A 26,525-nucleotide genomic window follows, 5' to 3' on the forward strand; every position below is an offset into this window, starting at 1 on the left:
TCCCCCGCTCCGGGCTGGAGGAAACCGAGCCGGGGAGCGTCCTGCCCCAAAGCTCCCGGCGTGCGGGAACCGGGGCGCAAACACACGCGCCGTTGCGTGGGCTCGGTCTCAGCCCCTAACCTTGATCACGTGACTGACAGTATGGCCACGGGACGGGCACCCGAAGCTTTAAAGTAGGGGACAGGGGCGCGAGCATCTTCAACCTTCCAGAAGGACAACGACCACAAGCCCCTCAAATTCGCGGCACCGCCCCTCGGGGCCGCGCGAGGCCACCACCGAGAGGAACGTGTCCCAGAGAGGCCGAGAGGGGGGCTGCGACCCTCGGGGCCGCGCGAGGTTTCCTCCGGCCGCACGAAGCCACCACCGAGAGGAGCGTCTCCCAGAGAGGCCGGAAGCCGGCGGCTTCCGCCCTCGGTGGCTACGCCGCTTCCGGCCGGATGGTGTGGTGGTTGTGAGGCCGGTGCGCTCCCCGAGGGCCGGCCCGGCGGCCCCGGCCGATGTCCGCAGCGCCCGGGTCTCACGTCTCTCCGGCTGCTGCCGAGGTTTAGGAACGGAGTTCCGAGATGAAGGCGGCGGCGCCGGGAAGACGCCGGTTTGGGAGCAGCAGGTGCGCCGCCCCGGCAGGCCCGGGAGGGAGCGAGGACGCCCTCTGCCGGTGTCGCCTCCCCTCTGGCGCCGGCTGTGCGAGGCTGCGGCTCCCGGGGCGGCCCTGGAGCGTGTCCTCACGGGCACTCAGACCCGCGCTCGGTGTGGTCGTTTTCTGGTCGTGACCTGAAGTCTCACCCGCGCATTTGCTTGAACTGGAAGAGCCCAGCGTGCTCGGTTTGCTATTTTCATTTCAGTCCGTCTGTCGTCAAGCTTCACGTTCTCTCCGCATTACAGGTTTGACGTCAGAATTCACCGGCATCGCCCGTTTTCCTTCGGAATTCGTATTTCCGTGCTTCACTCGGTGGGTTTCCAGATGATGGGTCAGCTTTAACCCCAGTAAAGCCTTCAGCAGCCTTTCGCATTTGTGTACGTTAATGACTCGTCTTGCCTCAGGAGTAGCCCGAAAAACACCCCCAAAGCCAGTCTCCCACATACTCCAGCCTGTGCCGTAATACGTGTTGACTCGGTGACAGCCCGTAGTGGCTGCAGCCGTGGCTCCCGACCCTGAAAGAGCAGGACCGCGCTTGGAGCCAAGAATGTGTGCTGTGCCGGAAGAACCCCCAACAACCAGGACGTAGCCACTGCTGCTCCTGACTTTGGGCGTTTCTGTTACCTGGGGACGCCTGCACCCTGGGAGGCCTCCGCCCCAACTCTAGGACCTCTGGCGGCAGTGGCGGATGTCCCGCCGAGGAGCAGAGCCTGACCATCCTGCCCGCGGAGCTCCAGGCCCGGGTGTTAGAGCATCAGCCAGACAGCAGGGAGGAGGCGGCGATCCCGTGGGGGCTTTGCAGAGAGAGCTCCACGAAACAGGTCGGCAGGCGTGATTAAATAAATGAATAGCCAGCCAGGGAGACAAGCATCCGTACAGCCATGGGAGCAGCGTTGCGGAGCTTCAGGCCCCCTCGACCAGGCTACATGTACTGGTGCCTGCGTTACTTACCTTGATCCTTTCTGGTTTCTTTCTTCCTTTCCTTCCTTCTTTCATTTCTTTCTTTCATTTCTTTCTTTCTTTCTTTCTTTCTTTCTTTCTTTCTTTCTTTCTTTCTTTCTCTTTCTTTTTCTTTCTTTCTTTCTTTCTTTCTTTCTTTCTTTCTCTTTCTTTCTTTCTTCCTGGTTTCTTTCTTTCCTTCTTTCTTTTCTTTCTTCCTTTCTTTCTCCCTTCCTTCCTTCCTTCCTTTCTTTCAACGTTTATTCATTTTTTCGAGACAGCCCGAGTGGGTAGGGCGTGGGGACACAGAATCCGAAGCAGGCTCCAGGCTGGTCAGCACAGAGCTCCACAAGAGGACTCAAATGCACGAACCGGGGAGATCATGACCTGAGCCGAAGTTGGACTCTTAACCAACTGAGCCACCCAGGCCCCTGATCTTCTCTGGCTTCTTGAAGGTGGAACAGACTGTGTGTGCAATTTTCTCTATTCTGTGCCTAGAGAGTTGTTCCCTGAGGTGTCTTTATAATCAGGTATTAATTCTGGTTCACTCATTGAGTCTTTCACAAACCCAACCATATCTTAATTGTTTCCAGGTTGTAGCCAGGACAGGTGGACTAGGAGTGTGTTCAGAATTTCCTCACCAGGCAGCACAGAAGCCACCAGCTATTCTAGGCCAAGAAACATGTAGACTTCCAGGCTATTCATGAACAAGGTAAGCGTCAGGATCCATCTTGAGAGAGGGTGGCTGAAAGCGGTGCCAGCTATCTAGGTTGAAAAGCATTCGGAACACCTGAGACAAACACGGTGCTGAATCCAACTGAATATCTGTCCTCTCAAGTACAGCATTGCAGCTTGGGCAGCACTAGCAGAGGACGTGATACGGAATAACATAACGCTGTCGTCCCTATTATCTGACTCGTGAGGAAGCTGTACAGCATTCCTAACCTCATTGAACAACCTTTTCAGGCTGCTCTCATAAAGTTTATCTTTACTTAAAGCTATTTATGTTTTCATCATATGTAATCATAGCCTAACCTCTACTGTACATTTAGTACTTGCTCTGTAAAGCAGAACTCACTCGTTTGTATTAAAATGACCTTTTCTGAATTTCCCACATCCTTTGAAGCCATTTTGTACTTCTTTTCTGTTCCCTGCAATGGCAGCTACATCATCTGCCTCATCTTTCAGACTCATCAAACCCTGTTTGTTTGGTTTTTCCCTTGGTCCCTGCTGTCTTTAGTTAAAAAAGATTCTAAAATATCTTAGATTTCTCTTTTTAGTATTATCTCCTTATTGGCCCTGTTCCCTCTAGTACATTTGAATTTATCCTGACCATCAATTAAAAACAAATTTTTCAGGGCACCTAGGTGGCTCAGTTGGTAGTGTCCAAATTCGGCTCAGGTCATGATCTCACAGTTTGTGAGTTCAAGCCCTGCATTGGGCTCTGCACAGTCAGTGAGGGGATTCTCTGTCACTTTCTCTCTGCCCCTCCGCTGCTTGTGTGCACCTGCTCCCCCCACCCTGCCAATAAGTAAATAAACTTTAAAGAAAAAAATAAAACAAATTATTTTTCTTTGTCACTTTCAACTGCGATCCCCAAACTTACTGCTTATTTTCATCATCATCTACTTTTGACACCCATTGTTACTCTCATTATTCAATCCAACTCTCTTTGATTGTCGCTCTATTTGTCTCTTTCCTTGCCCACTTCATCCCATAATTCTGTACCTACAGAATGGGAGAAAATATTAAAACGCAGATGGGGTGCCTGGCTGACTCAGTTGGTAGAGCATGTGACTGTTGATCTCAGGGTCTTAAGTTCAAGCCCCACATTGGGCACAGAGCCTACCTTAAAAAATAAAACACAGGCCGAGGAGGTAAACATACATTTTTCCAAAGAAGAAATACAGATGACCAAGAGATACAAATTATCAGAGAATTGCAAGTCAAAACCACAATGGGATATTACCTCATGCCAGTGAGAATGACTCGTGTCAAAAGGACAAGGAAAAAAAAAAAAAGACAAGAAATAGTAAGTGTTGGTGAGGATGTGGAGAAAAGAGAATCCTCATGCACTGTTGGAGGGAATGTAAATTGGCGCAGTCACTCTGGAAAACAGTATGGAAGTTCCTCAAAAAATTAAAAATAGAACTACCAGCAATTGCACTACTAGTTATTTATCTCCATACAAGGGTCTGACATTGGGAAAAATTGCCATGTCAAGAGGAAAAGACCTTGAAGCTTTTCTCATGCTTCTTTCCGTAGCGTCCTTTTCCAAACATATTATCTGTTGAAAGAGACCTGAATTCTTAATGAAATTGCCTGAATATATAGCCCATTATTAGAGCTTCTTATGCACAGGGGTAGTCTGAGACGTTACCAGAGCTGAACTCACCTGAAAAGCTCTCCCACATTTATTACATTCATAGGGTTTCTCTAATACTGAATAAGGCCAGTGCTTGCACTGGAAGCTTTCTCATATTCTTTACATTTCTTTTTAACATTATTATTTTTTTTTTTTGAGAGACAGAGCATGAGCAGGGGAGGGGCAGAGAGAGAGGAGACACAGAATCTGAAGCAGGCTCCAGGCTCTGAGCTGTCAGTACTGAGCCCAACGTGGGGCTCAAATTCATGAACTGCGAGATGATGACCTGAGCTGAAACCAACTGAACTACCCAGGCACCCGTCTTTACATTTCTTTTTAAGTTTATTTATTTTTGAGAGAGAGAGTGATCGGGGAGGGGCAAAGAGAGAGAAAGAGAGAGAGAATCCCAAGCAGGCCTCCGCTGTCAGCACAAAGCCCAACATAGGGCTCAAACTCGCAAACCTTGAGATCATGACCTAAGCCAAAATCCAGAGTTGAATGCTGAACGGACTGAGCCACCCACATGCCCTACATTTTTTACATTTATAGGGCTTCACTCTAGCATGGATTTTCAAGTGACCAGCAAGATGAAAGCATTGAATAAAGGTTTTCTCCCACTTACTGCAGTGATACAGTTTCTTCCCCAAGTGGGTTCTCTGATGTTCAGAAAGGGGGGAAAGCTGAATAAAGGCTTTCTCACACTCAGCATAGTTACAAGGTTTTTGTCCTGTGTTCCAGGAGAAATTTCTCCTACATTTATCACCTGTATGTTGGAAGACTTCTTCACAACTGCCTTCCCTGTAAGTCTCCCCATGGAGTCTCCTAGATATGCAGTGCTTGCTTCAAAGGTGTGATACCTATGCAGTCACACAGGGCCCTAGCACTCAGAAGGGTCCTACTTACGGAAAGTCCTTAGCTTGGTTTCATATGCTATGTTGTCACAGTCTTGAGATTCTAAATTTTATCTTTGAACTCATGTTCTATAAGTAAAGCAGAACAATAATGCATACACCTACGCAGAGCATATGTCTTGCCTTCCCATTCAGGTGTAGCGTTTGTAATCCCCCAAGAACACAAAATTCCAGTGGACCCATGATTCATGGGAGTTAGTGAGATTCAAAGTAACTACGAAGGGGAGCAGAATAGGCTGCCCCAAAGTGGACCACTTGGCATGTGGATTTTTTTGAGCCAAAGGCAATCAAGACCTAGAAGACCAGGAAAATCATTTACCTCTCCATTAACTACCTAAGATAATTTAGATAGGGGGCCTGTACCAGAAAAGGAGCTATTACCAGACATAACTTTTTCATCTGAAAGACTTAACTGCATGCCACGGCAAACGTCTGATTACCAACATCTGCTCTTAGTGCCCTGTGAATTACCCTCCTACCCTTTGAAGTCCCAGGTCCCTGGCCCATTCCTTGACTCGGGATGGCACATAAACCTCAATTGCCCAGGGGTCTCATCTTTGGGATTCCTACATACAATAATTAAGTTTTTCTCCTGTTTGTCTATCTTATGTCAATTTAATTATTAGACTAGCCAAAGAACGTCTGTAGAAGGAGGGAAACTTTGCCCCTACATTTACAAAGTAAGCTGTTACATGTGCAGCTGAGTAGCTGGGGTGCTGACGGACAGGTGAGACCATACTTTCTTGCTGGAACCATAATTTGTTTATAATTCAGAATGCTGGCAAATGGCAGGGTCTAAGAAACAGGAACAAGAAACCCCACCGCGTTCTTATTTGTGTTACTTCCCTGGGCTAGGCAGCCGCTTACTACAAATGATGGCAGGAAGCAAAAGGGAAGAGAGCAACCCGATGACCCTTTCTTTTTCTTCCTCCTTACTCATCAAAAGCTAAAGGTAGAGGGATCCCTGGAGGGCTCAGTCAGTTAAGCCTCCAACTTCAGCTCAGGTCATAATCTCAGGGTTTGTGACTTTGAGCCCCACACTGGGCTCTTTGCTGACAGCTCAGAGCCTGGAACCTGCTTCAGATTCTGTGCCTCCTCTCTCTGCCCCTCCCCCACTCACACTCTGTGTCTCTCAAAAATAAACAAACAATGGGGCACCTGGGTGGCTCGGTAGGTTAAGCATCCGACTTTGGCTCAGGTCATGGTCTCGCGGTCCGTGAGTTCGAGCCCCGCGTCGGGCTCTGTGCTGACAGCTCAGAGCCTGGAGCCTGTTTCAGATTCTGTGTCTCTCTCTCTCTGACCCTCCCCCATTCATGCCCTGTCTGTGTCTCAGAAATAAATAAACGTTAAAAAAAATTTTAAAAATAAAATAAACAAACAAAGCTAAAGGTAGAGTTCTGGTAGAATGTGTGCCTGTAAGGAAGCGAGGAGTCACCTTTGTACGGTGTTACTACAGATCTGAAATACATATGCACATAGGAGCTACAAGATATTAATTGTGTGCGATTTGATAATTCCAGATGCTTTTATACTTGCATTTAAAACTGGCATTGTGGGGTGCCTGGGTGGCTCAGTCGGTTAAGCCTCCGACTTCAGCTCAAGTCACGATCTCACGGTCTGTGAGTTCGAGCCCCGCGTCGGGCTCTGGAGCCTGTTTCCAATTCTGTGTCTCCCTCTCTCTCTGCCCCTCCCCCGTTCATGCTCTGTCTCTCTCTGTCCCAAAAATTAATAAACGTTAAAAAAATAAAATAAAATAAAAAATAAAACTGGCATTGTACCGGGGTGGAGGGTGGAGGGTGGAGGGTGGAGGGTGGAGGGTGGAGGGTGGAGGGTGGAGGGTGGAGGGTGGAGGGTGGAGGGTGGAGGGTGGAGGGGCCTGGCTGGCTCTGTTGGTAGAGCACGGGACTTTTTTTTAAGTAATCTCTACCCCCAATGTGGGGCTCAAACCCACGACCCTGAGATCAAGAGTCACATGCTCTACTGACTGAACCAGCTAGGTGCCCCACATCTCTTAAATCTTGGGGTCAGTGAGTTTAAGCCCCATGTTGGCCATGGAGCCAAAATGAAATGAGATGAAATGAAATGAAAATTTAAAAACTAAATAAAACTGACATTGTACAATATTAAGGTGAACAGCAAAACTCAAAATTTTAATTTTTGTTTACTTTAAATAAAATTAAATTAAAAAAAACACAACTGGTGAGTTACAAGACAGCAGATGGTGAAAGACAAAAAGGTTTTATATTTAATATCTTTAACAATATGTTTTTCCTGCTTTTTGAACAAGGGGCCTCACATTTTCATTTTGCACTAGCCCTGCAGATTATTTAGCTGGTACTGCCTATGTGGATGTATTTCTCTAAATATTTGCTTCTTTAGAGCAAACTTCTTATTGGTACTATTTCTGTCACCTAAAGTAAAAAGATTGCACAGACAGAACTTATTATCTGAGAGAGACACCTAAGGGAAAGAGCAAAGGATGATTTAATCATGTCTCAGACTGGGTACCATGGGTTAACCTAAATCAAGCACAGGTAACCGGGTCAGTTTATGGGAGATAACACACAGCAGAGATCCAGGACACAGATGAGAACAACAGATTTTTGGCAGTAATGGCAGTAAAATTATGAGAGCATTAAAGAGTTATACCATATATAAAGCACTTTTGAAAGATATCTTCATTTCACCTCATAATTCATTCCTCTAAGGTAGATCTTATTTTCGTCCCTCATTTAGAGGTGAAGAAACAGAAGTTCATAGAGGTTAAGAAACTCACCTGCAGTGATTTAGAATATAACCACAAATTCTTTCGCACAACTCCATCTGAAAGATGGAGCCTAATTTCCCTCCCCTTGAGTCTTGACTGAATCTAGGGACATACGTCCAAAAAATCACAATATGGTGGAAGTGGCGGTATGAAACTAGATCATAGGAGGCACTGCAGCCTCCTTGGTCTTTCTCTTAGATCACTCATTTTGGGAGAAACCAGCTGCCATACTGTGAGGACACTCGGGCAACCCCATGGAGAGGTCCACATGTTAAAGAACTGAGACATCCTGCCAATAGTCATGTGAGGGAAGCAACTTGAAAGCAAATCCTTAGATTTCTTCAGATAACTGCAGCCCAGCCAACATCTTGACTGCTACCTCTTTTTTTTTTAATGTTTATTTATTTTTGAGAGAAAAGGTGAGTGGGTAAGAGAGAGGGAGACAGAGGATCCCAGGATCCAAAGCGGGCTCCATGCTGACAGCAGTGAGCCCCATGCAGGGCTCAGACTCACGAACAATGAGATCACGACCTAAGCCAAAGTCAGACGCTCAACCAACTGAGCCATCTAGGCACCTTTTGAGAATACCCTTTGAGAATCCTCACCTCTTGAGAATACCCTGAACCAGAACATTCTGCTAAGCCCCTTCAAATTCCTGACCCACAGAAATCAGGGGTTTGTGTTAAGATGGTACATTTTGGGGTAATTTGTTACATAGCAATAAACATGGAGAGGAAATGACCACACTAGGAATCTTTACAGAAAGAATAAAGAGCATTGTCTGCTGGTGCATTGTCCCTAAAATATCTGCTAAGTCACAGACCCCAGTACCAGATATTCTGACCCCAAATCCTATTTCTTTACTAGATTATTCTACCCATTATAAGGATGAGAAAAGAATGAGAAGAGAATCAAAGGAAAATGTGGAATTGGAAGTTGAATGAACACAAATAGGAGAGAATTAACGAGAGCTATGAAGTGTTAGAGTAAATCCATCACCAAGAATCAGTGAAACATTATTAGAGGGACTGAGGAGGGAGAGACCATGAACTGGAAAAAGTGGGGACAACAGCCATTGATAATAACATGCTCCAATAGGGTCACCTAGGTGGCTCAGTTGGTTAAGCATCTGGCTCTTGGTTTCAGCTCAGGTCATGATCTCAAGGTTCATGAGTTCAAGAGCCACATTGGGCTCCACACTGACAGTGTAGAGCCTGCTAGGGATTCTGTCTCCCTCTCTGTCCCTCCCTTACTCATGCTAGCGCACACATGCGCGCTCTCTCTCGCTCTCTCTCTCTCTCTCTCTCTCTCAAAATAAATAAACTTTAAAGAACTTACCAAACTCAACACCCGAAAAACCTAGTCCAGTGAGGAAATGGGCAGAAGACATGAATAGACAATTTCCCAAAGAAGACATCCAGATGGCCAACTGACACATGAAAAAATGCTCAACATCACCCATCATCAGGGAAATACAAATCAAAACAAAAATGAGATATCACCTCACACCCATCAGAATGGCTAAAATTAACAACTCAGGAAACAATAGGTGTTGGTGAGGATGTGGAGAAAGGGGAACCCTTTTGCACTATTGGTGGGAATGCAAACTGGTGCAGCCACCCTGGAAAACAGAATGGAGGTTCCTCAAAAGATTAAAACTAGAACTACCCTACGACCCAGCAGTTGTACTATAGTTATTTATCCAAAGGATACAGGAGTGCTGGTTCAGAGGGAAACATGCACCCCAATGTTTATAGCAGCATTATCAACAATAGCCAAATTATGGAAAGAGCCCAAATGCCCATCAACTGATGAATGGATAAAGAAGATGTGGTGTATATATATACACAATGGAATACTACCAGGCGATGAAAAAGAATGAAGTCTTGCATTTGCAACAGCGTGGATGGAGCTAGAGGGTATTCTATGCGAAATAAGAGAAAGACAAATATCATGATTTCACTCGTGGAATCTGAGAAACACAACAGATGAACATAGGAGAAGGGAAGGAAAAATAAGATAAAAACAGAAGGAGGCAAACCATAAGAGACTCTTAAATACAGAGAACAAACAGGATTGCTGGAGGAAGAGTGTTGGGGGATGGGTTAAATGGGTGATGGGCATTAAGGAGGGCATTTTTGGGGTGAGCATTGGGTATCATATGTAAGAGATGAATCACTGACTTCTATTCCTGAAGGCAAGACTACACTGTATGTTAACTAACTTGAATTTAAATTTAAAAAAATCAATAAATAAATTTTTAAAATAATAATATGCTCCAATAGAAATCTGAGAAAAGAAGAATGAACAGTTAAATAAAAACCAGGGGAAAGTTTCATTCAGTACTGAAGATGGTGCCGAAACAAGCCATGGTCAGAGTTGTTACTAAGGGGGATAGAGCCAGATCTACAGTGATTTGGGAATGTACTAAATACAGGAGATCCTCAACATTTCAAGTCAGCACAAGGGATTTCAAGCATCCATGTCTCCATTTCTCATTTAACAGAGTCACAAATACCTTAACACTGGAGTGTGAGAAGTTATTAAGCCAGTGAGAGAGTCCAGTTTCCACATTTCAATAAGCTATTACTATTCTCTGCTGATTCAATAAGTCTCATTAAGGCTGAGGAGTTTACTTAAGTGTTGTTTCAGTTACATTTTAGTAAGTTTTATGGAGGACACACACAGATCACTAATTTTCTAAGTTCTTGCTCCCTAGATGATTCTCCTTCCCTGTTCTAAGGCCCACCCACTGTCCATTTAAAGTTCAATGTCTCCCATGAAACCTTCACTGACCACCCCAGGCCAGAATAAAAGTATCCATTGTTTTACTTCCTGACTACACCTTAGACAAATAAAAAATGGGTGTCAGAAGTACTCTGGAGAGATGCTCTGGCCAAAGGTGAATTCTGCTCTTATCCCTTTCTGGTAGCACACTGAATCTCTGAGATTCGTGGCATAGTTGGCTTTCCATAAGCCAGAGTTGGAAACTCTAAGACTTGTGGTCCACTATTCTCTTTAAAAGACATTTCCTGTCTAAGGCAATAAGGTAGGACCTGGAGAAAATTGGATCCAGTTGAGCTTGTGAGGGAACCCCACTGGGAACTGGAAATAGAACTTCAGAAAATACATCACAAGTAGTGTAACCAAGGGACACAGAACAGCAGACCCAGGAACCTGAAGCCCAAGTACAGGAAAGCAGATAGCAAAGAGTAAGAGACAGACTTGGAACCACAGAGGTTTTAGCTCAGTAATGATCTACTCATTCCAGTTTTGCACCCTTGTTCCCTCACCACCATCTTCAACTGTCCTACCCAGATTATAGCTCTTTTCTTATCCAGTGTCTAGAACGTCAAACTCCTTCCCTAAAACTTCCTAGTACACCCATTTCCTCCACACTGTGGATGCTTCTTGTGCACACAGGCTTGGAGCTCTTTGGACAGGATGGTCAAGAACTACTTAAGCAGCAGCACCTTTAGAATCTGCTCCTTAATGTGTATCTTGAACTACAGCCACTAACAGCAAAGTTCCTGGAGTTGACTCAGGGGCCCAGGCATTCATTTCCCACTAACATTACTACCTAGCACACTGGCAAAAGTTCTGGTCAATAGACTTACTCCATTGTTGCCAGGATTCTTGCACCCTAGTCTGGCCCCCTTGTTTTATTAATAGGGGTTAGTTGGCTTTTGGAGACTGTATCTTAGGGGTCAAGGTTACTAACCCCTTTAACTCCTTAGCCATCATGATCTTGAATGGATCTGTGGTTCGGAAATATTCTTCTGAATCTTTTGGGAGAATTCCTAATGCAGAGAAAACTTAACATTTCCCAGATACAATTGTCACATACCCTAGTTTTGTATAAGACTTCATTACAACACCACAAAATAAAATCTTGTTCTCAGGCTTAGGTAATGCTTTTGTAAAGCTATACAGATAGCTTTTCCTACCTTTTCCCTCCACAATGTCCTCAAATTTTTCAGGCTTTAATATCAACCAACCAACTAAAAACCTATTTGTTAAGCATTTGCATACAAACTCAGCAGATAATAAAAAGGAAGATTAAGATATATCCCTGTCATCTAGATGCTGATAATCTTCCAGAAATAATACTTCTGCCCTAGGAAGAGAAAGTCTTTGGTGAGGACAGACTGGGTACCGGATAAGAAAGAGAACAGAATTTAAAAGGAAGAAAGCAAAATCAAAGAAAAGCAATCAAATCCCAGGTAACGGTTCTCTGTCTTGCAGCAACTGGCTCAGGCACAGAGGATTTAGAATTGCTGAGAGAGAAAGCCAGAGGAGATGTGCTTTCCTTCTCTAACCTCTTTCCCCACCAGGGCAGGTGCTCATTCTCACACATCTCAAGCTCTGGAATACCCTCAACACCAGCCCCCCTGTTAATGCCATCAGTCTTCAGTTCAGTCATAACCATGTTTTCAATATATCTCAGTTCTTACAAGAGCGACTGCTTTGTCACAGATCATCTATGTTTGCCTGCTCAACACTGAAGTCCTATTCATTTGTTCCCTTTTAGGCAGGTTCTCTGCTAGTCCTTTAGCAAAAGCACCTAGGTGCTTCTCTGCCTCCCACTCCACCCACCAACTTAACCTCCAAAGTGGAAGCTTTTTGTATTAGCTGCAGCCCAACATCTGTTAAATTTTTCCAGCACCCTGTTTTCTGCCTGGGATTCCGATTTTCTTAACCCTTTTGTAGTGTCTGTGTCATTCATTCTCTGTACCAGTCACCCAGGGGTTAAAACCCCTGGAACAAATGAACTCCCCTTCTGCAGAAGCTCAGTAACACAAAAATGAGCATAGCCTCAAGGAGCTCACTGCCTAGAACAGGGCAGTAAGGATTCTTACCTAGAGGTAAGAAATTCAGTTCCTAAGCGATTTTTACTGCAGTCCGTATAAAAACGTCAAGTTACTAAGAGTTGTAAAAGCAATGCGGTATGAAGTACTATCACCTCCGGTGTGTAGAGGCAGTGAGTTTAGTTTAACTAATAGTCGGAGAACTCGGGATTCCGACCCCCTACCAGAAGCTGTTGAGCACTGGGCCGACCAAGCTTAGGCCGAGAGCCCTCGTGTAACCCTGTCTTCCTGGTACATAACTGGTACTGAGCAGCTCGCAGCAACACTACACCGTCTGGGCATTCAGTTCTACCCAACACACTTCAAAGGGCCCTGTAGCGGTTTTATCTTGAAATGTCAGTACGTACAGTAAGTCCAGAAATCACGTCTCTTTAACGCGAGCACAGGGGTCTCCGGCTGTGCGGCACCGAGCGCGGCCACACGGTAGGGAACCCAGCGCGGAGCGGAGTCCCTCGCGTGCAGGCCACACCGGGCGGCTCGAGCAGGTCCCCACGCCGCGAACAAGACGCACCACAGCGCTCCGCACGCTGAGGAAGCCCCTCAGCTTCCCCTCCGACGGCCGTCCTGCTGCTGAGCCAAGTGTCTGCCTGGGAGGTGTGTCAACGTTCACAGCACTCGGCTCGGAGAGCAGAGGACGCGGCCGGGGAGGCAGGCTCCCGGGAGGGCGAGGCGGCGGCGCTCGATCCCCTTAACACCGGGAGGGTCACGAAGCAAATTCCCACAGGCCCCAACCTCCCGGGCGGGCTGCCGGCTCCCCGCCCCTGCAAGTGCCAGAAGGCCGCGTCCTGCCTCCAGGATCCACTCCGTCACCTCCCGGCGCCCCGCCCCTTCATGCACCGGCACCTCACGTCCCGCCCCCTCGCGCCCCGGCGCCCCGCCCCTCACGTCCCGGCGCCCCGCCCCCTCACGTTCCGGCCCCGCAACATCCCGGCTCTCCTGCTCCCCGCCTCAGCGTCGGGAGTGGTCGCCGCCGCCGCAGGCGTGCGCGGACGGTCGGGGGCCGCCGGAAGCGACGCCGGCCGGGTGGGATTCGCGGGCGCACATCTGCCGGCGGCACGGCCGCCTTCCCCCGGCCCGGTTAAGACTCGCGTCCGGAGAGCGCCGTACCGCGACCGGGGACTCCCAGGTCGGCAAGGGGGGGGTAGGGAAGAGTCCCCCTGCCCGGCAGGGTCTGTGAGGACCACCCTGGCCTGAGGGGACCGCTGCGGTTGCTCGTGGACGCGGTGCCGGCGGGGCCGGGCGGCCGGGTGACGGGAAAGGTGTTTGCGGTCCGGCTGCTCAGCTCCCCGCGGGATCTTCCTCTTCGGAAGGTGTCAACTCCTAGAAGTCCCTGTGTCCTTTATTCTGAATGATCCCTACAACGGAGAACCCCCAAAATCCATCGTTAGGGCGGGGGAGGTGGGAGGGGTGTAAAGGATGCCCAGTAGGGCAGGTGTTCGGCAGGCGACAGACGGCCTCCTTGTGGGCCTGAGCCCTGTGCCCAGAGAGCGGGGCGGGGCTGCGCGGGGCGGGGCTCCCGAGAGGACCAGCTCACCGCCGGGACTGCGGCCCTCACCGAGGACTCACCGGGGGCCAGGCTCCGAGTTGCTGCCGGCCGCACGCGCTCCAAACCACCCTACCCACGTTGTCCTGTTGTTACCGGGCCGTGGTTGTGTAAGATGTTAACTAGGGGAAGCTGGGTGAAGGTGCAGGGACTTTTCTGTTCCATTTTGGGAAATTTTCTTTAGAAGTATTCCAAAATAATACGTTAAAAAAAAGGTAAGATGTGTTTACAGAGGGCAAAATACAGGTTTAGAGAGATTAAGCCATACGCATAGGAGAACACGACAGGATTCAAGCCCAGGTCCTTCACCACGGCCCACCGTGCCCGTGAATTAGTCCACGTTCGCTTAAACGCACAGGCCCTGCCACCACGTGGAAAACAAGCCATCTGCACCCACACAGCCTACTGCCTGCGTTAAGGTGATTTTACTTTCATTTGTCTTCACTAGATGTGACACTTTCATTCCACTGTCTTTATCAACATGACATTACTATTCCAGGAAATTCTTGCCCTATAAGATAAAGTCGCAAATAATAGTATTTACTTCAAGAAATGACCCCTCAAAAAATCCACTTAAATGAGTATCAGACTCTCAGCTTTCAATGGAAAAGATCCAGACTTTTTGAAACCCTCAACTCAAAACTTTCACCTTGTTGTATCCACCTCTAAACTGTCGTGTCATGATCCTTGCCCAGTCTTTATCCTGCCTCAGGAGATGTGCCTTACATTCCCGAAACCTCATAAAAATCCTGACTTTGCCTTCCTCCCTGGGAGATTTACTAAGACTCTGCCAAGGTAGTGCTAGCACTCACAGCAATAAATTCAGTTTGGTATTACCAATTATTTTGGCGTTATTTTTGGAAAGCAGAGATCCAACAATATTCTCAGTATTATCAAAAATGCTGTTTGACAAACATTCCTTATGTTTGGAAAAAGGTTTGAATTATTTTAAACATTTTTTCAATTCTCTTTAATTTTGGGTGGAGCCTTCTTTCTCTTCTGAACAGAAACTTTAGACTTAGTGAGTCATGTATTTAATCAATGAGCGTGTGTGTGTGTGTGTGTGCATGTGTGTCTATGTGTGTCTGTCTTCTTAACAGTGGTTTTTGTAACCTCAGGAGTGTGTCCTGAAAGGTAACACACTTGTTGCCCCCCCCACCGACCATCGGAGCTGGAATGGCTGGAGTACTCCTTCCACGGCCTCCTGAGGAGTCAGAGGGACTCTTCGGAGTAAACAACAAAAAATGGCCTGCCAAGGTTCAGGCGACTGGCCCACAGTGGAGCAGCCCAAACCACCAGGAGGTATTCCGCCAGCGCTTCCGACAGTTCTGCTACAAGGAGACCCCTGGGCCCCGTGAGGCCTTGAGCCAGCTCTGGGTGTTCTGCTGTGAGTGGTTAAGGCCTGAGATACGCACCAAGGAGCAGATGTTGGACTTGGTGGTGCTGGAGCAGTTCCTGACCATCCTGCCCGAGGAGCTCCAGGCCTGGGTGCGGGAGCATCACCCGGAGAGCGGGGAGCAGGCCGTGGCTGTGCTGGAGGATCTGGAGAAGGAACTGGATGAACCAGGCCAGCAGGTAGAAAAAGGGCCTGTGCTCAGTGCGGGGATGGTTGGGCGCGGGCGTCAGGCTGATCCTTTGTGGGCTCTTGGGATCATGCACACTGTGGGCCCTTCAGATGCCCAGACGAGCCTGCTTGTTCTCAGGTTTCAACCCAGACCTGTGCACAGGAAGTGCTTTCTGAGACATCGGTGCCCCTGGATCCAGCTCAGGAAGCAACATATCTACAGCCTCAACCCATGGAGATCCAGCTTAAGGGTGAATCTCGGGACCCTCAACACCAACAGGACTGTGGTTAGTGTTGACACTTGGGGCATATGGCTCCCCTGGAGACCTTAGAATCATTCATCATTCAATAAATACATGTCGAATACTTATTACGTGCTGGGCACCATGCAAGGCGGTAGGTATAGTGAACAAAGCAGACGTGATTCTGGCTTTCACGGATCTTACAATAGTCTGGTGACAGAGGCATTAAATAAACACACAAATGAATGTACCATAACAGACTGCATATGGGGGAAGAAGGTAGAGAAAGCCTTTTTGAGGAAGTTATATGGGAGCTAAATCCTAAAAGTAGAAACTAGTCATAGACGGAAAAGTAAGGCAGACTTAACAGCATGTGCAAAACCAAGTGGGAAAGAAATGGGTTTGAAAGAAGGCCAGAGTGACTGGAACATGAAGAGACAGAAGAGCAGAGAGAAGGCCGTCAGGGGCCAGAACACAGGGCTGTGTGGGACCAGGTAAGGAGTCCATACATCTTTAACTTTACTGTGTGTAAGACCCACCTCTGGGTCCTGCGAGAATCCCAGCCCTAGGAAATGCTCAGTAAAGGTGAGCGATGAAGTCCAAGCAGAGGGATAACACAGGATCAGAGATCCGCTCCTTGGCTGAGAGGAGCAGTGCCAACAAGGTGGTCAGAACAAAGTGAGAGCCTGAGAAATTGTGTATTCCTCGCCCGCTTGCTCTCTTTCTTGGTTTTTGATTAGGAACTAACAGGTGCTGCGTAAGCTGGACATTAGCCGGATTGGAGAAGGAGAAGAAAGACCACTTTGAAGACTTGCTGTAGCTTAAGTCAACATTGTGAGGGCCAAAAGTAGGACAGTTTTGAATGGTGATGGAAGGAAGGGAGGGATGAAGAGAGGTCACTTGTCCTAAAGCCCTGGGAGGTGCTGGAAAGACAACGGAGTTGCTCTCACTCCTCTCCCGGCTGGAACAAGGAATCCAGGGTTCAGAGTTGGAGCATTCGTACATCTGATGGGTGGAAGTGACGCCCGCTCTTCCCAAGGGAAAATGGAGTGTCATTGTTAGAAATAGTGTCTACACAACATGAGTTACGCTTTCTCTGTTGTTGTCTTCTTTGTTATGCTGAGGGAAGACTTTTAAAGGATGCAGGGTACTTCTTACATATAGGTAGGAGTGTATGAAATTCATGTTTTCCAAATTAAGGTGTTTGGCCTAGGGTTTTCCTAAAGAACTGAAGCTTGCTGTGTGAAGGTCAAAACTTTATTGTATTAGCCAATTAATGGGCATCTTACCCATATGTGTAACAAATTCTTCTAAACTGAACAGAGCCTGTCCTTTTCTTGAAGATATAAGCTGATCATTACGATTAATGATTCAGGCCTGCGGATCACTGCTGCTCTTGGAGACTTTTGGGTAGGAAGGGCCAGCAGCTTGTATCCTAAAATGACACCAGACTATCATGCCAGTAAATGGCAGATGTGTGATTTAAATATAGTCTGTCTCCAGGACCCGTGTTCTTAATTCCTGAGTACTGTTGGGGTATAAAAATGAGGAAGATGGAAAGTATAGGAAATGAAACTGAAAAGGTAGGCAGAGACATTTTTAACCTTCACTGTGCATCTGGATGACTTTAAAAATATATAAGTGCCTGGGCCCCACCCTCAGAAATTGGCTTTCAGTTGGACTGCGGTGAGGCCCGAGCATGGACTTTTTTTTTTTTTTACAACCCTCCAGGTGATTTACATGTGTAGCCAGCTGAAGTCAAGAACCCAGTGGATCACGAAGGGCTTATATACTCAACAGATGAGTTTAGGTTTTATTCTGTGGGGAAATTAAAGTTCGATATTCAGAACTTTTAAGTCCTTGGGCAGTTTCAAAATTTGGTAATTTAAACTCTAAGTGTGGTACGTACAATCTACAAATGGCATGTGAAGTCAGAATAATTTTTAAAACAATACAAAACTGCACACTTCAGTACAGCCACTGTAGATGTTGGGATAGTGTGGGCCGTCTGATCACACAGCTCCTGGAAAGTAAATGGCTGTAGCCACCTGAATTCTAAGTTCTGCTAAGGAGCACAGTTTCTTGAATAAACCATGTCTTTAAGTTTCTGTAAAGAAGTCTGATAGCAACAAAGTCAGTATCGGTGTACATCCCTTAGACCACGTTGGAAAACCTCCCATGGGATTAATTATACATTGAGAGCACGTGACTTGTTTTTAGTGTTTGCTTATTGATTTTGAGAGAAAGAGAGAGCGTGGGGGAGGGGCAGAGAGTGAGAGAATCTCCAGCAGGCTCCACACTGTCAGTGCCGGCCCTGACACAGGGCTTGAACTCGTGAACCGTGAGATCATGACCTGAGCCGAAATGAAGTCGGACATTTAACCGACTGAGCCACCCAGGCACCCCAAAACCAGTGTCGTTTTAAAATGTGAAATCAGGGGCACCTGGGTGGCTCAGTCGGTTAAACGGCCAAGTCTTGATTTCGACTCGGGTCATCATCTCACGGTTGCTGAGTTCCAGCCCCACATCAAGCCTGCTTGGGAATCTGCCTCCCTCTCTCTCTGCCCCTCCCGCCACTCACCCTCTATCTCCAAAATAAACAAAAGTCAACTTTAAAAATAAAATGCGAAATCAGTTTTTTTCATAGGAAGTTTATGAGATTTCCTGACGTATCAGCTATCGAGGCAACATTCCCTCGTACACCTTTCCTGTGGGTTCGGTCTTCCTGAAGTTCGTTCTTTAATAACTACTTCAGGCGCTTTGTGTGTAGGCTTAGTCTTTGCTTGTCTGAAAACACCCTAGTTTGGCCCTCCCTTTCTAACCCCAGTTTAGCTAGAGTAAAATTCGGAATGACGGGTTTTTTCCTCAGGTTTTGAAGGTACTGCTGGTACAGCAGCTACTCTTCTAACTGCTGTAATTTGCTAGTGAAAGGCTCCTGTCAGTCTGAATGCTTTTGTAACATTTTTAGGAATTCCATCTTTTCTTATTAGTAGTGTTTACATTTACTCTTAACCTGTATAAGATGAAGTGTCACTGAAAAGTGTGTCCTGTTAGGGTTTTATTTTTACTCATCTTCCTTTGCCCATAAATGCCCTGTTGCTCTAAGGACCCTTGTTTTTCTTCAGTTCTGGAAAATTCTCCGCTATCAGTTCTTTAAATAATGTGGGTTTTTGTTTTTGTTTTATTCCTTACGTATTTTCTTCTGGAACTCCCAGAACACACTGGTTAGGACCTATTTATCATCTGTTCATTTTGCTTAACTGCTGTTTCACATATATTATGTCTTTGTCTCTGTGGTACATCCCAGGGGAGTCCTGTTATGTTCCAGTTTCTTCTCTCGGACTCTGGTTTATCCACTTTTAAAATCTCTATCCAGTTTTTATACTGTCTACTCTTGTTCCATTTTTGCTGATTTTATTTCCTAACTCTGTGTTTATGTGATGGGGATACTATGACATCAGTTATCTGTTTTAGGGATCTTTAATCTTTTCAGGACTTTCGATGAGAATAATTTCATCTGGGTTGAATTCATGTTCCAAGTGATGACTCTGTTAATCATCTTTCCGAGCATTGCATTCACGTTTTGCAATTTTCATGTCTGGGTCCATTTTGAGTTCCTTCCGATCTGCTTCACGCTCTCCCCTTCCTTAGCAATTCTCTCATTACCTGTGCCCCACTCCCACCCCAGAACCGGGGCTCCAGTGCCATGCGGGGAAACACAGCCCATCAGTGTCATCGCAGGTGTCCCCACAGGGTTGTTGGTCGCCGTGCTGTCCACGTGCTTGTGTGTGTGTCTGTGTCCCACCCAGACTCTGGCATGAGCTGTGAGCTAGAACCTGGCCCACGGCTTCAATTGTAGCTACCATTCTGTGGTTTTGTTCCCTTTCTGGTCCACAGAGATGTTTGTCTTGTCTTTTTAGCACAGACTTGTTTTAGAGTAATTTTTATTTTTATCACTCCATGTATGTGAAGCTGAAGTGTGAAGTCGCTGTGTTGTCCTGACTAAAAAGCACACCATTTTCCCCAACCTTTTTTAGTGGGTTAGAAATTATGTTTCTGTACTATGCTTTTTCTTTTCCTTCTTTTTTTGTTTTGGCGTTTATTCTTTTTTGAGAGACAGAAAGAGAACGTAAGCAGGGGTGGGGCAGAGAGAGAGGGAGACACAGAATCCAAAGCAGGTTCCAGGCTCTGAGCTGTCAGCACAGAGCCCGATGCAGGACTCAAACTCATGAACTGTGAGATCATGACCTGAGCTGAAATTAGATGCTTAACCGACTGAGCCACTCAGGTGCCCCACCTATGCTATGCTTTTTAATAATAACCCATAAGTTTTCTTCTCATGCTGCTATGAATTTCAGTTCTATTATATGTGCAGTGATGTTTTAGATCTCATCTAGAGTACATTTTATATTTGCTTATGGCTTTAAAAGACCATGTTCTTGCATAAATGTGTACTTTGTGTAATTTTCCTTTGAATTCTGCACACAGATGTATCTAAGGTAGATGTAACATAAGGTTTTAAAGTGCCCCAAAACTTTACGATAACCACATATAACCAGTGACATGAGATTTTTGTTTTGTCACCCGTGTGGCAGGGTGGTCTGGTGAGTAATGATCGCAGGCCCTGGTCCTAAAAGGAGGCCCGGGAAAAGGCTCCTATCACTCTGGGCAGCTTGCTTCTCTGCTCCACCTCATCTCTGGGTTTTTGCCCTTCATACGTGGATGCCCTGACCCCCATGACGGCTGTCACCCTCCTCAGCAGGGGGCCAGTGAGAGATCTCACATCTACTGTTAGACTTTGGCTCCTTCCCACCCTGCTCCCAGAGTCTCCTTAGCTGACCCATTTGGGCACATTTGGCCAGTGCCTCTGCCTAGGGTTAGGTCTGCCCTTCACTCTGGGTCCTAAACTGGGGTTACTTTCACAGAGAATCTGCCTTGAGTGGGACAGTCTCACTGTTTTCCAGAAACTGTCAACCACTGAGGAAGTGGCCACATCTCCCACCCTGGAGGAGTGTGGTCATTGGGATGCTGCTCGAGGCACGTCTGTAGGAGACACAGGCAGGGCAGTTATGGGAGCATGCCTTCCCTGGGTCAGGACGGTGGGAGAGTCTAGGTCTGTTAAAAGACCCATCTCTGTGTTGGTGACTGTTTACCTGGGGCGTCTCAAATGACCCACAGAGCGGAGCTTCAGGATTGACAGACTCCCAGGTTTTTGGGTTTTCTTTTTGTTTTGTTTTTTTTAATTTAACTTCATTTTTTATTTTTTTTAAATTTACATCCAAATTAGTTAGTATATAGTGAAGCAATGATTTCAGTAAGTTCCTTAATGCCCCTTACCCATTTAGCCCACCCCCCCCCCACAACCCCTCCAGCAACCCTCAGTTTGTTCTCCATATTTATGAGTCTCTTTTGTTTTGTCCCCCTCCCGTTTTTATATTATTTTTATTTCCCTTCCCTTATGTTCATCTGATTTGTCTCTTAAAGTCCTCATATGAGTGAAGTCATATGATTTTGTCTTTCTCTGACTAATTTCACTTAGCATAATACCCTCCAGTTCCATCCACGTAGTCATCAATGGCAAGATTTCATTCTTTTTGATTGCCGAGTAATACTCCATTGTATATACATACCACATTTTCTTTATCCATTCATCCATCGAAGGACATTTGGGCTCTTTCCATACTTTGGCTGTTGTTGATAGTGCTGCTGTAAACATTGGAATGCATGTGTCCCTTTGAAACAGCACACCTGTATCCCTTGGATGAATACCTAGTAGTGCAATTGCTGGGTCTTAGGATAGTTCTATTTTTAATATTTTGAGTAACCTCTATACTGTTTTCCAGAGTGGCTGCACCAGTTTACAATCCGATCAACAGTGCAAAAGATATTCTTTCTCCGCATCCTCGCCAACATCTGTTGTTGCCTGAGTTGTTAATGTGAGCCATGCTGACAGGTGTCAGGTGGTATCTCATTGTGGTTTTGATTTGTATTTCCCTGATGATGAGTGATGTTGAGCATTTTTTCATGTGTCGGTTGGCCATCTGGATGTCTTCTTTGGAAAAGCGGCTATTCATGTCTTTTGCCCTTTTCTTCACTGGATTATTTGCTTTTTGGGTGTTGAGTTTGATGAGTTCTTTATAGATTTTGTATACTAACTCTTTATCTGGTATGTCATTTGCAAATATCTTCTCCCATTCTGTCGGTTGCCTTTTAGTTTTACTGATTGTTTCCTTCGCTGTGCAGAAGCTTTTTATTTTGATGAGGTCCCAATAGTTCATTTTTGCTTTTGTTTCTCTTGCCTCTGGAGACATGTCGAGTAAGAATTTGCTGTGGCCAAGATCCAAGAGGTTTTGCCTGCTTTCTCCTCGAGGATTTTGATGGCTTCCTGTCTTACATTGAGGTCTTTCATCCACTTTGAGTTTATTTTTGTGTATGGTGTAAGAAAGTGGTCCAGATTCATTCTTCTGCATGTCGCTGTCCAGTTTTCCCAGCACCACTTGCTGAAGAGACTGTCTTTATTCCATTGGATAGTCTTTCCTGCTTTGTCAAAGATTAGTTGCCCATACATTTGTGGGTCCATTTCTGGGTTCTCTATTCTATTCCACTGATCTGAGTGTCTGTTCTTGTGCCAGTACCATCCTGTCTTGATGATTACAGCTTTGTAGTAGAGCTTGAAGTCTGGGATTATGATGCTTCCTGCTTTGGTTTTATTTTTCAAGATCGCTTTGGCTATTCGGGGTCTTTTCTGGTTCCATACAAATTTTAGGATTATTTGTTCTAGCTCTGTGAAGAATGCTGGTGTTACTTTGATAGGGATCATGTTGAATATGTAGATTGCTTTGGGTAGTGTCGACATTTTAACAATATTTGTTCTTCCTATCCAGGAGCATGGAATCTTTTTCCATTTCCTTGTGTCTTCTTCAATTTCTTTCATCAGCTTTCTATAGTTTTCAGTGTATAGATTTTTCACCTGTTTGGTTAGATTTATTCTTAGGTATTTTATGGTTTTTGGTGCAAATGTAAATGGGATCGATTCCTTGATTTCTCTTTCTGTCACTTCATTGTCGATGTATAGGAATGCAACCGATTTCTGTGCATTGATTTTATATTCTGCAACTTTGCTGAATTCATGAATCAGTTCTTGCAGTTTTTGGTGGAATCTTTTGGGTTTTCCATAGAGAGTATCATGTCATCTGCGAAGAGTGAAAGTTTGACCTCCTCCTGGCCGATTTGGATGCGTTTTATTTCTTTGTGTTGTCTGATTGCAGAGGCGAAGACTCCCAATACTATGTTGAATAACAGTGGCGAGAGTGGACATCCCTGTCTTGTTCCTGACCTTAGGGGAGAGCTCTCAGTTTTTCCCCATTTGGATGATATTAACGTTGGGTCCTTCATATATGGTTTTTATGATCTCGAGGTATGATCCTTCTATCCCTACTTTCTTGAGGGTTTTTATCCAGAAAGGATGCTGTGTTTTGTCAAATGCTTTCTCTGCATGTATTGAGAGGATCATATGGTTCTTGTCCTTTCTTTTATTGATGTGATGAGTCACGTTAATTGCTTTGAGGATATTGAACCAGCCCTGCATCCCAGGTATAAATCCCGCTTGGTCATGGTGAATACTTTTTTTAATGTATTGTTGGATCCGGTTGGCTAATATCTTTTGAGGATTTTTTCATCCATGTTCATCAGGGCAGACTCCCAGGTTTTTCTTTGCAAGAAGAGTAGTCATGTCTTTGGGGCCACATCAGTTTCTGTCTGTCCCCACATGATAATATCCTATTGTGCCCCATATGTCCAGACATGCTTGTTCTGCGTATTTGGAAATAGGATACTTTTCTGTGCTCTGACCCCTCATTTTTCAGTACTCCAGGGGCCTTCAGGGCCTCCTGCATGGAGCTGCTTCTCAGCTCCACATCAGCACCGGCCCCCTGGCAGCTTTCCTCCTCTCACAGCCCTGTGCCTTCGTCCATCTCGACCCCACTTTGGCCTTCCCTCGGAACCCACTGTCCTCTCAGATCCTCTCCTGTTGTTGACTTACGCCCCACTGGCCATCTCCGTCTGCACAAGCCATGCCTGGCCAGTGCAGCCACTGCTGGTCCCTCTTCCTTTGCCTTCCCCCACTGTCTTCCTCAGATGGTGTGGAACAATTGTGTTGGTATAGTTAAGCTGTGTACTTGTAGTAGATGTGTTTAATTTTACTTCCTGTATGTTTCAGTGATGTTTGAAATCTCTCCTTTTGTTTCAGATGACGTCATCGGAATTGAGAAAGGAGGATCGATTCAAAAGCAGGAGATTACCATAGATACAGAGTCTCCAAAAAAGTCACCCGGCCAAATCAACGGAAAAGTCCCTCATTGTGAAGAAACCCAAGAACATGAAGGACAGACAAAGAGATATCGGAGAAATTCTTCAACCGAGAGAAGATATAAGTGTGACGAGTGTGGGAGAAGATTCACTCAAAACTCAAGCCTCATTAGACATAAGAGAATCCACACTGGAGACAGACCCTATTCGTGTAACGTGTGCGGCAAAACCTTCATCCAGAGTTCCCAACTTATTGACCATCAGAGAATACATAACCGATTAAAACTGTATCCGTGTGATGAGTGTGGAAAAGCCTTTTATTACAGTTCACACCTTGTTCAGCATCAAAGGACCCACACTGGAGAAAAACCTTTCCAGTGCGGTGAGTGTGGGAAAGCCTTTCACTACAGCTCCGGCCTCGTTCGGCACCAGAGGACCCACACGGGAGAGAAGCCCTACCAGTGTCACGTCTGTGGAAAGGCTTTCTGTCTGAGCTCGCACCTGATTCAGCACCAGCGCGTGCACACTGGGGAGAAGCCGTACCAGTGCAGCGAGTGTGGGAAAAGCTTCAGCCAGAGCTCAGGCCTCTTCCATCACCACAGGATCCACAGTGGGGAGAAGCCCTATGAATGTGATGAGTGTGGAAAGGCCTTCAGTCACAGCTCAGCCCTGGTTGGGCACCAGCGAATCCACAGTGGAGAGAGGCCCTATGAGTGTGACGTGTGCGGGAAGGCGTTCAGTTATAGCTCCCATCTTCTGGGACATCGAAGGATCCACACTGGGGAGAAGCCCTATGAGTGTGACGTGTGCGGGAAAGCTTTCCGGCGGAGCTCGCACCTCCTGGTACATCAGCGAATCCACATTGTAGAGAAGCCCTGGTGATGTCAGCAATGGTGCAGAATTATCCATCCGCACTTTCCTGCAGAACGCCAGATAGGGACGTCTCCGTGATGGAGAAGTAGGGAATTCTGTGATCACCATTGCGGTTTCCGCTGTCATTTGAAAATACTTCTGGAGGCTGAAAGAGGCAATCACTTGACAGCTTGCCAAACAAGCATGTCGTCTGATGACCTGGGATCTTGGAGGGGCTCGTTCCACATCCTCAGACTTTCCTCCTCGAAGCAGGGGCTCAGGAGATCTCTATAATCCGTTAGATATGTCCCCAGGGTGGTAGAGATGCTGCTATTCCCTCCCCTGCCTCCTTTCCTCCCTGTTTTTTTGGAGTTGGAGTGATGATCTTGTCTGAAGTGTGAGTTGAGAGTTACTTGATTTACATTTTTAAAAATCCTGAATTTTTGGTTAGCTTGATAAAAGACCTCAGCCTATCGGTTGTCTACACTAAAAACATAAATACAAAAACCACTTTGTAATTTGGGATAAACGTTTGGGTGGGTAGGAAGGTTCCATGGGATGGAGCAGGAGGGTTGATCACACACATCCGGTGACCTTTCATATCTTCCACCAGAGATGTCAAACAGGCCAGGGCGCTGTATTTGGCCTGCATGTGCGTTTTTCCCACATAATATGTTTTGTGATAACATGAAATTATTTCAACTTTTAAAAATCTGGAGATTTCACATCGAATCTGACTTTCCAGATTCTCTTACAAAAACGCATGATGTGGCAATACTAGATGCCACCTTCCCACGAGGCAGGAGTTGACTGGAGCAGATTATCACCCACTGCGGATGGACACAGTCCACTACCACACAGCGACCTGTGCTCCCTGACCACCCCCTGCTCCCCCTACCTGTGTGAGCCCTGCCCTGCTCTCCGGGCTTCTCAGGACCACCTTGCCACCAAAACACTGCACTTTAGCTTTAGGCGCTGGCCCCCAAGAAGATTTTCTCTGAAGAAAAGGCTTTCTGCTAACAAAAGCTTGAAGATTTACTATAAAAGATTTAAGGAGCACCTGGGTGGCTTAGTCAGTTAGACATCTGACTCCTGATCTCCGCTCAGGTCTTGATCTCAGGGTAGGGAGTTCAAGCCCCTTCTTGGGCACTGCGCTGGGCATGAAGCCTACTTAAATAAATAAATTTTAAAATGTATACTTGAGCACCCGAAGGAAGAGGAAAGCCACGGTAAAATTTTCCTTAGACAGAATGTACAGGTACTTATTGAAAGTCAACTGTGATGGCTTCTAACCAGACCTGTGGAGACTAGTTCTTCCTGTGAGATGAAAACAGCATGCTGATGGGAGTCAACACTAATGTTGGAGTGAACAGGCTCAGGGCCCAAAGCAGAGGTGCAGCTGAGGGAGAGAAGCTCAAGATCTGAAGCCACAGGGACGGCAAGGCCGTGGAATGAGGCCCAAATGGGAGAGTGGGGAGAGGATGAGGCCCAAATGGGAGAGTGGGAAGAAAAAGCTACGAATAAGGGAGG

At 46.3% G+C, this 26,525-nt stretch overlaps 1 protein-coding gene across 1 annotated transcript; it reads left to right on the top strand.

Annotated features, from left to right (window-relative positions):
* Nucleotides 1–248: 248 nt before the first annotated feature.
* LOC106983415 (zinc finger and SCAN domain-containing protein 31) lies at nt 249–26,491 on the top strand. The gene is made up of 5 exons (XM_053223279.1): nt 249–1,458; nt 2,170–2,288; nt 15,149–15,605; nt 15,734–15,881; nt 24,085–26,491. Exons 3-5 carry the CDS (start codon nt 15,207–15,209, stop codon nt 25,023–25,025), a joined length of 1,488 nt encoding a protein of 495 aa, XP_053079254.1. The 5' UTR covers nt 249–1,458; nt 2,170–2,288; nt 15,149–15,206; the 3' UTR covers nt 25,026–26,491.
* The last annotated feature ends 34 nt before the right edge of the window (nt 26,492–26,525 follow it).

This window comes from Acinonyx jubatus, chromosome B2 (assembly GCF_027475565.1).
Source record: "Acinonyx jubatus isolate Ajub_Pintada_27869175 chromosome B2, VMU_Ajub_asm_v1.0, whole genome shotgun sequence".
Taxonomy (NCBI): domain Eukaryota; kingdom Metazoa; phylum Chordata; class Mammalia; order Carnivora; family Felidae; genus Acinonyx; species Acinonyx jubatus.

Excerpts from the sequence above, each read along its gene's own strand:
- LOC106983415 (XM_053223279.1), top strand. The coding sequence starts at position 15,207 with ATGGCTGGAGTACTCCTTCCACGGCCTCCTGAGGAGTCAGAGGGACTC. Across the intron at positions 15,606-15,733 it reads TGGATGAACCAGGCCAGCAG|GTTTCAACCCAGACCTGTGC; the intron begins GTAGAAAAAGGG and ends GCTTGTTCTCAG. Across the intron at positions 15,882-24,084 it reads TCAACACCAACAGGACTGTG|ATGACGTCATCGGAATTGAG; the intron begins GTTAGTGTTGAC and ends CTTTTGTTTCAG.